The sequence below is a fragment of the Symsagittifera roscoffensis genome, chromosome 7 (assembly GCF_963678635.1).
Source record: "Symsagittifera roscoffensis chromosome 7, txSymRosc1.1, whole genome shotgun sequence".
NCBI classification, from domain to species: domain Eukaryota; kingdom Metazoa; phylum Xenacoelomorpha; order Acoela; family Convolutidae; genus Symsagittifera; species Symsagittifera roscoffensis.
Window position 1 is genome coordinate 51,044,413 of NC_087068.1, and position 13,698 is coordinate 51,058,110.

Genomic DNA, 13,698 nt, shown 5'->3' on the forward strand with positions numbered 1-13,698 from the left:
TTGGTGACCGCCGTTCTTTTCCGCCCACTTCTTCTAGACGTTGTGGATGATGTCTCGTCTTGGCTGTCCCCCTGGCTACTGTAAGAGACCAGCCGAGCTTTCCTGGATGAGGCTCCCTTTTTCTTGCCGGTGGTTTTCGGGTTTTCTGGGTCTTTCACCCCTGGATTCTCCGTTGCTTGCACCCCTGGATTTGGAGCATCCAACTCGCCGCCTAGTGCCGGAATGGTGTCCTGGTCGGTTTCAGCTTCAGCCTCTGGTATTGCTGTTGCTGAGCGTTCTACTTGTGCTTCCGGAGTGGTCGTTACTTGTTGTGGAGTACGTTTTACCGAGATAATCGGTAGATCCTCACTGTCCTCCGATTCAGAGTAATTTTCTTCGAATCGGCGCCCGGTCCTCTTTCGATTCTTTTCCGCAGTCCGCTTGGTCCATCGTTCCTTCACGTCGCGCGGGGTTGGCGGTGGTAGTGTTGTTTGAGTAGCCCGTTTGTTCGCTTCGATCACTGGTACCGGTAGTACGGATTTGGCTGCGGTTCTTGATTTTTTCTTCGGTATGGGTTTCGTGGCCACTCCCGATTTCCTAAGCACAACTCCATTATCTAACGTCAGTGTATGTGCACTCTCAGATCTAATTTTAGAATGAACTGGTCTATACCTTTTTAAGTTTTTGTTTCCAGTGCGCTGAAACAATGATCCGGATGGTCCCGGTTGTCCTGCGGGATTTGAGCTTTTTCGTATTGACGGTTCGTCGTCCTGATTCCCAGCTTGATCCACAGTAAGGCGTCGTGCATGAGTTCTGTTTTTAATGTCATAGTCGAGATCTGATCGTACACCCCAGTTTGTGTCGGCTGGATGGGGCATATCTTGCACACTAGGATCGTCGTTATCTAAACAAGCATTTTTCGTTTTTAGTACCCGTGACCAATCCAGATTCTGCAGCGATGGTTTTTTAGTAAGATTCCGTAAAACGGTGTTTGCTTCTCTACCATGATGAGCTTCAAAAGGCGAAATTCTAAGTGTTGAGTTTTTTGAGAATCTGAGAGCACCAAGGGCCCGTTCGACCATTTTCTCCAAGGGTTCAGGATTTTTTTCGTGAGCGAAAGTAAGGATTGAATTCTTAAGACTTCCAATAGTACGCTCGACACACCCGGTTGCCCGATGGTCGTTTACAGGTGATTTAATGATTTCAATGCCTTCCCCATTACAAAAAGCTTTGACCGCATTTGACATGAAATTAGTTCCCTGATCGATATGGATTTTCCGTGGCACCCCGTGGTTTGATATATAACTCTTCAAGAATTTCAATATTTTGTCCGAACGATTATTTCCACAGATCATTGCCGATGGCCAACGAGAGAACCGGTCGACCGCTACGAGCACATATTTAGAGGATTCATTTAAGTAATTAATGGGGCCCCAAAAATCTAATTGGACAGATTCATTCGGTTCTTTTGGTTCTGGTACAGATCCCAGTTGATTTTTACTTATTAGCGTCTTTAAGTTCTTACCGGCTGCAGTACATTCAGGGCACCCCTCGGCAATGGAGGCTATTGAGCGGTAGATATAGGGATCCCAGACGTCCTTTGCGGCATCGAACATATTTGACTTCCCGTGATGGTACGCGTGTATTCTGTTATTGATTGCTGACTGGAGGTTAATTGGGATTGCTAATTTATCGTCCATCCAAACTACATTTTCCTTCACTGAGAAATCATTGACGAATTGAGCGTGATAGCGGCTCATTCGAGTAACTTTTTCATGTATTTCCGGGTCTTGTGTAACAATGAGATCGCGAATAGCGCTCAGTTGGGGGTCCGATACATAATTTGATTCTATGAATTTTAAGTTAAACAGGTCAGGTAATGCAGTAGTTTTATTAACGATCTTACAGTTTCGCGGGATAATTGACATACATACAAGGTTTGGGTCCACTGGTGGCACTGTTTCTCCTTTGAATTCCGAGGGTAACGAGAGAGTTGTATTTGTGCGTATCGATCTTGTCTCTTTGGTAATGGCCTTCTAGTGATACATTTGGGGGCAATTCTTCGATTTCGTCGCTACTACTACTTTAGGCTTGGATGCTGTTTGAGAAATTTTCTGCCATTTGCGCATGTTTTGGTCCATGTTGTTAGTCGGTTTAAAATTCTGAGGGCTGGATTTAAGAATATTCTGATTTTGAAGATTGGAATTGGATAATTTTGAACCAACTGTGTTCTGAATGAATAATAGCCCCAACTAATCCAGCGCGCATGTCGCTTGGCCGTCGGTTTAAACCACGTGGTTGCATCTGATTGGTTGATTTCCCGCTTACATGTTTTTCCGCCCTCTACCGAATCGTTATATGACGAAACTTCCAGTCTATTTATAGAAGGCCTTTCTATTCGCTTGTACAACTTTGTCCCTTGGATGTATTAGGTCCCCTGGATGTATTAAAGCCAAGCGCGGTGCGAATTAGGTTGATCTTTGCCACCGTGAACATATTATCATACGTACTAATTGGCGTTGCTTCTTTACTTGGATGCCGTGATAAATAGTCCGCCAAACCAATTTTAGCCCCCGGTTTATGCTCATTTGAAAATCAAAGGGAATTAGTCGATCTAACCAGCGGGTTAAACGACTAAACATCGTTTTTATTTTTCTTGTTATTACCGTTCAAAAGGGATATCAGGGCTTTATGATCGGTAATGATCAAAAAACTTCGGCCCAGTATGTAATTTCGAAAGTATTCAGCCCCCCACACAACTGCCAACATTTCCAATTCGTTTGTTGTGTATTTCTTTTCCGCCTCGTTAAGATATCGCGACGCGAACGAAATTGGGCGCCATCCTTCAGTTCCCAACTGTTCCAACACCGCGCCGAGCCCATTATGGCTTGCATCGCACACTATGCGAATGTCCTTGTGGATATCAAAGTGCCGTAATTCAACAATGTTTGAAACTTGTTTTTTTAGATTTTCGAACGCGTTCTGACATTCAGGTGTCCAAATGTATTCGTTATTTTTGCTTAATAGGGGCCGCAGCGGTGCCGATGATTCGGCCAGCGCCGGCAGATACTTATGCAAACTATGTATCGACCCCATAAACGATTTTAATTGCGACAAAGTCCGTGGCGGCGTTAGTGCTTCTATTGGTTCTGTTTTTCTAACCAATGGAGTAATTCCAGTCGGAGTTATTTTATGTCCTAGCCATTCGCATTCTCGTTGGGCGAATTTGCATTTTGTCAATTTTAAAGACATATTTTCCCGATCCAGTTTCTTTAAAATTTTCTCCACCGTTGCTATGTGGTCTATTGCTGTTCCCTTGGTTACGACCAAAATGTCATCGATAAACGCATGCGCTTGCGGGTATTCGGCGAGTATACAATCCATTGCGCGTTGGAATTCCGCGGGCATTGTAGTGAGGCCATAGAATCCGGTTTTGAACCGGTATGTACCCGTCGAACGACCTCCAATGAGCGAAAAATTGCACTGGACGCTCGTCTCCGCATTTAATGGCAATTGGCCATAGGCGTATGTTAAATCCATTGTTGTGAAATATACGTCTCCCTGTTTTTTTTCGCTAATCGTTTGCCCAACCGTGTCCATTAGTTCCTCGATATTCGGCATCTGGTATTTATTCTTATGCACTTGTTTATTTAGTTCCCTCGACTCTAGTGCCAGTTTTACCGATCCATCCTTCTTTACGGTTATTACTATTGGGGACACAAAATATTTGTCCGAGCATTCAGATAATTTTTCGATATGACCCTGTTTCAATAATTTGTCAATTTCCGCATCCACTTTTTCTTGCAACGAAATCGGGACTCGACGCCCTTTCTGCTGTACTGGGGTGAGGTTTTCAAAAAATTCAGCTGCTACTTTGTAGTTTCTTATTTTCCCTACCCTGCTAAAAAGATTTGAAAACTGCTTACTGAAGTACGTTTGCCACGAATCCAACTCCCCCTCTGGTTCCTCTAGTTCCAGTGCGTCTTGACTGCCCTCTCCAATGGACATGATTTGGTCCCCCGGTGTTTGCTGCACCAACTGGAGTCCTAGTTGGGGCATCAGATCCCTTCCAATTATTGATGGTCGGTTCCCCCCGATCACTTTTATCCTTGCCTGGATCTTCCAACCGTTGGATTGGATTGTTACTGCCATTGTTCCAATCATCTGTAGGGGATTGTTTCCATAATCCCGAAAAGCATTATCCTCCTCCATCAGATTGTCCAGTTTTACTCCTGATGTTCCCAATGTTTTCCGTAATTCCCCGATCGTAAAGATTGAGATTGGGGATCCGCTATCGATCCACACGCGAGTAGGTTTTCCATTGACTTTGATCGGCAATTGTGCCCCAGCAACTTTCAATTCTGTCACACCTCTCCGTTTTATGGCCATAACCATATAGTCCCCGTCAGAACTGCTGGAGTCCCACGAGTGCACCACTGGATTCTTCGTGACCCATCCAATGGAACTTGCGTGTTGTGATGTTTCTTCGTCAGCAGAGTTTTCTAGTTGATGATCGTCCACATTCTCCCGTATCATTCCTACGGCTCCCTGTCCTCGTTGGTTTCCACGTTTACCCCTGCAGGTTCTTTCGAAATGGCCTATTTTATGGCAAAAATTGCATGTAACCCCTTTTGCTGGGCATCTGTCCAAATGTTCCCTGGTGAAGTTTTGCTGATCGCAATTATAACATTTGTTGTTATTTAGGGGATTTCTTCCTCGATATGATCCTCGGCCTTGGTAAGAGCCCCGGCCCCTTGAACGGTTGTTCCGGTAACCTCCCCGGATTATTCCAACTGGTTCCGATTTTATTTGGATTCCTCCCGATGATGATCCAGGGGTCCCCGCTGGTCCCGTGGCAACGTATGAGGATGCATACTTGCTACCCCTTTCGTACGAGAGAGCTATCCGGTACACCTCCTCAGGTGTTTTTGTCGATCTGCAGAGTTCTTTTTGTGCATCCCGATTGTTCATATTAACGATGAATACGTCTCTTAATATTCGGTCCTCTAGTGCTCCAAAATTGCACCGCGCTGCCAATCCGCTCAGTACGGAATGGAATTGCTCAAGACTTTCATTTATAAACTGCTTACGAGAAAGGAGTTGGTACGTTTCATATGTTTCGTTCCTTTCTTTCTTGAATTCCGCTTCCAGCGCGTCTATCATCCGTGGGTACCGAATTGTCTGAAGGTCCAGGTGTGGTCGTCGTTTGTGCAGTTCATCCTGCCCCTTCTCCCCCAAACACAAGTACAGGTTCGAAATTAACACCATTTCCGATTCCCGCCGATTTTTCCCGTCTACTTCCGCGGGCAAGTCAGTAATTTGTGCGGCTGTGAGATTCGCGGCGAAGTAAAAATTCATTGGATTTAGCGAGTGTTTGGCGACCATTCCCCATTGGAATCTGTTGATCCAGAATTCCCACATCATTGGCGGTTCCGTGCATTTTGCTGGCCAAAATCCCGTGATGCCCAGTGGATTCTTTCCCCCACCTAATCCTGCTGGCTGCGCCATGTCGAGGAAGTAAAACTGTCGTCGAGCAATTGTTAATTCCGAGATAATAATACAGTAACTTAATCTTGCAAAGTTAGCATCAAGAGTGGTTAGAAACAATATCCAAGGGTGACAGACAGATCCAAGGACAAACACCTGCTAATCAATTAGTCTAGCACCAATAGTGAACATTTGATTGACAGCTTTGGAAATGAACTAAATTACTCAATACGACACTTCCTTTTTACAGATTTAAGACAAATATTATTCAGTTTTTCTCGGCCATCAAGCAATAGAAATATATCAAAATAAAATTTTCACATATGCTTTTAAATTGAATTTTGGTGTTGATGTTTGGCCTGAAAAAAAAACAAAAAACATGACTAACATGTAAATGTATAAATTGATAAAAATAATTTGTTCCATTTTGAGTTTTTGGATTTTATGTTCATTTGCTTAACAAAACTACCAACTTGAAACGTTGATAATTATAACTCTATTTGACACAATTTTAACACTTTTTCTCACAAATTTATTTTTTTCATCACCGCAAAAATCAAAATGGTTTATCTGAAACTCAATAGTTTGTGAAAAAAACTCTACTTGAGTAACTCTAGCTCTCTGTAGCTCTAATGAAGATTTTGGATGAGGAAAAGAAACAAAAGCCAAAATAAATTTATCAATCATTTTGAGATTTTGATGGCTTCTAAATCGATTTAAATTGGCTTTTTAGGAAACAAAATCGTTTTTTTTTGCTGTAAATGTCTGTTTGAATCCATTCTAAATCAATTGATGTAAATGAATGGGCCACCGTAAATAGATTTTTGTGAATTATCTGATTAAGTGTGAATTATCTGTATAAAATATGAACAATTTGTAAGTTCAGTGAAAAATGGTTTTTTACTTGAGGATAAACTTTTGAAATTGATTGCCGGTAAAATAGGAGAAATAGAACAAACTGATGCATAAACCCAAAATCAGGAAACTTTAGCTTGAAATAAGAGTTTTTGGCAAGACTCTGTAGTTAAGAGTCAATTTGATTTCAGGAGTGTAGCTTTAAAAACGCCAATAGAAAAAACAAACGCAAAAAAGTACCGCAAAAAGAATAACATGTCATTGAGTATCTTTTTTCCATCAGCAGTTGAGGCTTCTCCCAAAGTTCAAGGTTCACCGAAGGTTTCACAGCGTATAAAAAGAGCATTAAGTATCATATGTAAAAAGAACCTGGAACACAATTTGTGGCATATTCCTCAAATTTTGTTTGCGCGGAGAAACTTTTGGTTGAATTAAATGAGTTTTGGTGTTTTAAGAGTGCTTTTTGTATTTCCATGATTGTTCTAAGATTGATTCTCAAAAAATATAAGAAGATTTTGGTTATGTTTTCCAAGGGTTTCCTCACAGATTTCAATTTCTCAAAGATTTTCATGGAGTGCGGTCAAAAAGTAAGCCAATCAGAATTGAGATAAGAAAACAAACGTACGATGTATTTTCTTTCTCTACTCTGAGTGGCTTAGGTTGTGTCTACTTTATGGCATGTCTGCTTTTGCTACGAAACCGATTTTCGGTTTAGTTTCTCTAATTAATATTTTTAGGTGCCCTATCCGCACGGCGAAGGTATTCTCACACTTCCCATGATGGGACTGGGCTTCGCCATCGGTACGTCATAACCAGACTACTAACTAAGTAACTAACCAGTATACACCTGTGTTTCAGTACCCGTTCGCCACTTCCATGAACGGGCTAGTCATACCCGGATTCGGACTGGGCTTTGCTATCGGTAAAATAGAAAAAATAGCTGTAGAATTGAAGATTCTGAATTGCCTTTCTCTGCTATAGAATAGTTTATAGATGGAGCTTAATGAACTTTTTACTCTTGAATAATTGACAATGTTGGGAGGGAATGAAACGATGAATCGTGCCTTTTATACATCATATCTAGTCGTTCCGTTTCGATGTTTTTGAATTATTATCCGCGGTTCCTTGAGTAAAACCAAGTAAATCATTTGGCCAATTCACGGTGAAATATGTGGAAATTGCCCGAGAATTTTTGTCATTGAATCATTTTCGCAGATTTTTTTTTTGAAAATATGTATTTTTGAATATTACCGTGAAGGGAAGGGTATTTTTACGGGTTCATGTTTTGTAAGTGTTTCTTGCAAATGTCTTCAGTAATATTTAGAAGCTATTTTTTTTGTATTGATGAATCATAGCCATAAAAATCAATTACCGCTGGAAACATTATTTTTCAGCTCTTGAAGTTTTGCTTGAAACTCTTTTAAGCTTTTTAGCAGTCTTAACAAAATCGCGGATGCAAAAATATACCGGAATTTTTCGGATGCGCTTTTCGGCTTTTAAACAGACCAATTTTGATTTTACTGCCATCAATTGTGCAGAGCTTGCGAGTTGATGTCACATACAATAATCTATACATTAAATAAAATAGATGTCACATCGATGTTTTAAAATAATTAAGGGTAAAAGCATGAACATATTTAAAACAGAAAAAATCCATTTATTTCTGCAGGTAGATCACTGAAGCATGGCAAAACAATGCAGCAACAATGATACATTTCTGAATTGCAATGCAACTTCAACCCGGGTGGGGGGCAAAAATGGTGTTTTCATTAAAAAATGTATTTTTAAATTTTTATGTAAGTTTAACAATTGTGTTGTTATTAGTGTTGATGTTTTATCCTCTCTGTGATAGTGACTTTCCCACAAAAGGACTTTCTCAATGATGAATGACTCGTTTGCAGGTATGGTGGATGCTTCTATGATGCCGATGATGGGATACCTCGTCGACCTCAGGTGAGGGACTTTAATCCTCTCCATCAAACTAATTGTGTCACAAGATATCGTTAAGATTGAACAGAACATTGCTAATCGAAGTTTTTGACAAATTTGAGTCCATGAAAAAAATTGAGAAAAATCAAAAAATTTCTAACGATGGAAAGTGCATTATGAGCTATTCCCCGTGCCCAGTGGATTTCCTGATTTTAAAATCTGAATTTTGTTTTTGTTGTAGATCTTTGCCATGAATACAAAAATTTCAGACCTTGAATGACTTTGAAAAATAAATATTCAGATCTGAGAAACCCTTTGTTTAAATATATTGTTTGAATTTACAGCAAACAATTGAGTATTTGTTTTTATGCTGTTTTTACAAATAAAAGTATATTTAGATTAAATAATGGTAAGAAAAACTTTCCGAATTATTAGATTTTTTTAAAAACCAAATTTGTTCAACCATTTCAAAAAAATTTCAAAATTTGCTTAAGACATACGATTTTTAAAATTCTTGCGCTACTTATGCTTTTCCGACGCTTATCTCATGTTTTAGGAAACACATTTCAGTAATCTCAAATTAGAGTTTTAGCAAGCAGAAGCTATAAAGTAAAAAATAACCTAAAATAGCAAAACAGCGACAATTTGTCTCAGAATGTTTGATTTTTTTTCAGATCAGAAAAAACCATGATTACCAATTTTCAGATCTAAATTTAGATCTAAAATAGATATCTTCAGGTCTGAATTAACCAAGAAAACAAAATTTTACATCTGAAATAACCCATTTTTAAAAAACCCAAGCTTTATTTTAACAGTTTACAACCCATTTCAGACCTGAAATTTGGATCTGAAAAATATTGTTTTAGATCTGAATTACAACAGTCACTAGGTACAGGTTCTCTCATTAAAAATAGTCGCTGTTGAGAGAACCTGCACGAATTGTCCTTACCCAAGAGCTACATGCAACTTTTTGTAATCTTTTTGAGCTGTGTCACCCTGAGGCAATGAGCACGCATCGTGGTGGTCCTTAAACCACCAATTGTTCGATGGAGTGGCATCTAGCATCGCTATTTCACCTCTCCTTTAATTTTTTTGTGAAACAAACTCTGTGGTCCATTTTTCTTCAGCAACCAGAGCAAAAAATGGTTAACACTTTTGAATGAAACATTTCTAATTTTTGACCTAGGTTTTTGCAAAAATGTATTGTAAGCCTACGCCTTGATTTTGGGTTCAACTTTAAATTACGGATTTTCTGTCAAACACCAAAGACACTAGTCATACATTTCCATTCGAATTGTCTTTACAAAAAAGCTCAAACTGCCATCATAAACTTGTAATCAAATGTTTTTCTTCTGTACTCCGAATGCTGGCAAACTATAATTTTCAGTGTATAACGTAGTTCAGTTTCTCAAAAAATGTAGAAAAATAACTTCGCTTGTTCTAAAAGAGTAGACATTTTACAATTGGAAAAAAAATAAAGCATAATGTCAAAAATTGAGTGATTTTTCAAACCCGTGCTTCAAAGCTAAACTTCACTTCATGACATCACATGATCTCATAATTTAGTTTCCCTTTGAAACTTTAAATATCGTTCTAATATATGGGTATTTATCATCCAGAATTACCGTGAACAAAATTCAAAGCACGAAACTCAATTGCCACAAAATAACCCGTTAATCTTCAAGTAACAGAGAATGTTCCGACCATAATCTGTACCCTTCTGATAAGTGAGCATGTTGCAATCGGGTACTAGACTTATTCCCGTTTAAGAACTTTGTTCTTAAGATGATCTCTAATTTCATGATCTCCTTTCTCAGCACGCTGCACGTTTAACGTCTCAAGTTGGTGTGCCTAGAGTCAATCCATAATTGGATCTACTGGTGAAAAGAATTTCAGCTGTAGGTTTTTTGTAGGTTTGATTGATTTCGCCCCAATTTGTATCGTTTTATTTTCCGAGTGATATTTTTCCAGCAATTTTTTTAAATTAATTATTAAACTTAACTTGAATAAAGTAACACGATGACATGTTTTTTCATTCACCTAAAATTTTCAATTTGAAGAGAAAAAACCTTAAGCGACTTTTCATTTTATTATTTTTTTTATAATTTATAGTTTATTTCGAATGCATGGTTTCTGATTATAACTTCAATATCAGTTAACCATCCGGTGCATGTGGCGTAGAGGTAACCCACCTGCTTGCTTGAGACGGCAAAGGCCTGTGATTCAAATCCGACTCGGACCTGTTTTCTGCAAACTTTATTTTTGCGTTTTTTCGGACTATCGTCCGTCTGACTATTCTGTCGGCTGGATTCCCGAAGCCCGATTGTTTTGAATTTTCAGCTTTCATCCAAGTTGCAAAAACACCCTTGATTGAGACGACAAAGCCCAGGTGTTCGATTCCAGTTCGGACTTGATTCTTTGAAAATTAAAAGTTTCCGGCCAATTTAGATTATTGTGTCTGCTTATTTTTGCTGACAGTTCGCGCAAAAAGGAATTTTTTGAAATTTCGTATTCTTTTTAGCATTCAAAAAGCTTTTTGTGAAGCTTTTACTAGTGCAGGTAATTTTTCCGCGTATTTTAGGCTTTTTGCATTTTTTTTCTTTTGAATTTATTCATAGTCATTTATTTTTGAATCGCAAGTGGTGCCAAGCTCAGCTTTTTGTTCAACTTATTGTTGTTTTCGGCAGAAAAGGAGCTGAACGAAAAAGTACAGACTAGACATCTTCGACAATTACAGAAAAATAAACAAATTGAAAAGCAATTTTTGTAGAAAATGACTAGAAAAACGAAAAAAACTAACCTTATAGATAAATTACGAAAAAGCGCTGAACACTCAAAAAATTAACGTTATTTGAGTAAAACTTAGTTTTTGCCTTTAAATTTAGCTATTGTAGGCTTTTGAACCATTAAAATAAGAAGCTATTCTAAGCCTCTTTGCTCGCTTTTTTCGCTCGAATTGAAACGAAAAACTAAAATTTTCAAATCTCGACACTGGGAAAAATTGCTTGAAGTTTTGTAATGTCTTTTGAGTCACGACTGCAAGGGATTTAATTTGATAAATCACCCAATTTTTTTCCGATGGTAATTTGTGGTAGCTGATTTTGCTAGTCATAACATTCAATTCAATGAAAACTGCTTGTATTCCAATTCTCTTTTATTAAAAATGCAAATCAGTGAACTTTTATGCAGTTTTCAAACGTATGGAATGCATGAGAAATTGTACGAGAATTGTATGACTAGCTTTTTTCAACCGGGTGTTTTAAGTGGCATGAACTAATTTTCTGAACTTTTTTTATATGCTTTTGAAAGCTGCTTTCTTGGATGGTTTTTTTGAAAGATTTCAGTTGCAAAAAAAATAAGCTGTCATGAGATCCACATCAAAGAAAAATTGCGAGTTAAAGCAGAACTAGCTACTCTTGCAAATACTCTTGAAAAAAATTTGACATTGTTTTGCATTTTTTCCGACTCTTTTCAAGTTTTTGTGCACACAAGGGGATGAAGTAGTAACTTCCATAAAACTTAGAAAGTGGTCTCAAAGAATTACACTTTTCGTAACAAAATATAAAACAACAAAAAAACATTTTTCAGATTCGTTTAAATTTTTTTTTATTCAGTACCGTACCAACGCTACAAAAATGCTCGGAAACCTGCTTTTCTCAGCTGAATACTCGGTGGTTATCAACTTAATTGACAGATTTTGCTCTACTCGCTCTCTTTACTTGCTGTAAATTGGACAAAAGTACAACAAACAAAAATGTAAAACCGGTTTTCCCATTCTAGTTCCACTCAACTCTATCTGCGTTCATTTGTAGGCCTAGATTTTGGGTAGACAGAAAAAGTAATGGTAAAAAAGCCCCTGAATACAAAGCTCCTCCTCTATTCGTAGTCGATATTACTAAACTGCAGTCTAATCGAAAACAAATAAATTTTTATTCGAACAATAGTATTTTTTCTTTCGTAGTCGATATAACTGTTAGTCATATCGAAACAAATGAAGTCTTAACTGAACAAACGTATTTGTTCATTTGTTCTTTACAAATGTATTTGCAGATACGTGTCGGTGTATGGGAGTGTGTATGCCATAGCTGACGTGGCCTTCTGCGTGGGCTATGCTGTGGGACCCGCTCTCAGTGGATACATCGTGGAGGGCATTGGGTTCCCCTGGTAACTATTATTAACACAAAATCACTAACTGACTAACTCACATTCTGTTATACTCCACTCGCCCCCCCCCCCCCCATCTCCTCCCCTAAATATGCTTAGGCTCCGAGATAAACCAAAGTAATGACAAAAAATTATAAATTTACACTTTTAGAATTGGTGTCTGAAACAAATATACTAACGTACCTTTTTTGGTTTATTTTTGATAACATACGCGGATTTTTATATTTTTCCTCATTCAAATTATAAAAAATCATAAAAGTAATAAAGCAATAAATAATAAAATAAAAATAAAAGGAACAAAAATATAAAATTTTTTCAAAATAGTAGAAGTAAAATGTACAAGTAAAAAGCCAAGTAAATATCACAGCTTTAAAGGACGTTGATTGGTTGAAATCTTTTATCGCATTTTAGTCCTTCGTCCATGAACATAACTTTTATTGGTGAGCCTGTAAGTTGATTCGTATTTTCAGGTTGGTGCGTACGATAGGTGTCATTAACATCTTGTTTGCACCCCTGTTGTATTACTTGAAACAACCTCCGACCGGGTCAGATGAAATGAAGAGCATTCTGAAGAATGGGGACATCCTCTGCTCCGACAAGGGCGAAGGGGGGTCCCTCGCTGGCATCGGGGGCGGAGGAGCGATGGCCAATACTTCATGGGGCAAAACGGGGGGCTATCAGAGAAATGACGGATACCAGAATTTGAACGAAGATTATTGACTATGAATAGCCTAGAAATTGTTTAAAACGTTCCAAAAAAATTGTAAACAAAAGCATACAACTTTGTAAAACAGATAGTATATGTAGCAAAAAAAATAAGCCATCAAACCAAAATCTGTTCCATTGACAAATAACAATTACAATTACACCATTGTATTAGAAGAGAGAATCGAATCATATTGAATATTTTGGCAAAAGTATGACTACTAAAAGCAGCAGTAGCAAAAAAATTAACTCTTTGCCAATCTCTATTCTTATTTGTAGCAAAAACTTTTGAAAATTATTTGAAGACAGTCTGTAATCCCGTTAATCTAAAAGAATTATGATCAATGTAATTTATAATTGTATTCAATGAATCTAAATTGTATCTTGAAAATTGTATTTGTGTATTCTTCGATTGTATTTTTGAATTCATGTTGGAATTTAAAGTGTTTCCCTTTCAAGTTGTTCATTTTTTAAACTAGTTTAATTGCCCGCAAGGAGACAAAAAACTTTATTGACCCAAATCGATTAAACATGTGAATTGAAATAAAGTTGATCTATCCCCAAATATTAGAATCAATT

At 38.0% G+C, this 13,698-nt stretch overlaps 1 protein-coding gene across 5 annotated transcripts in view; it reads left to right on the forward strand.

The window, feature by feature from the left end:
* Positions 1 to 13,452, forward strand: part of LOC134850980 (synaptic vesicular amine transporter-like) — a 40,929-nt gene extending 27,477 nt beyond the window's left edge. For 3 of the 5 annotated variants that reach the window (XM_063866826.1, XM_063866821.1, XM_063866822.1), the window contains exons 11-14: positions 7,180 to 7,243; positions 8,223 to 8,274; positions 12,301 to 12,414; positions 12,885 to 13,452. In XM_063866826.1, coding sequence (XP_063722896.1) covers positions 7,180 to 7,243; positions 8,223 to 8,274; positions 12,301 to 12,414; positions 12,885 to 13,134 — 480 coding nt within the window. In that variant the 3' untranslated portion in view covers positions 13,135 to 13,452. Of the gene's footprint in view, positions 1 to 7,058; positions 7,123 to 7,179; positions 7,244 to 8,222; positions 8,275 to 12,300; positions 12,415 to 12,884 lie in introns of all 5 variants that reach the window. The other 2 variants (XM_063866823.1, XM_063866824.1) reach the window with 1 other exon arrangement.
* Positions 13,453 to 13,698: the final 246 nt, after the last annotated feature.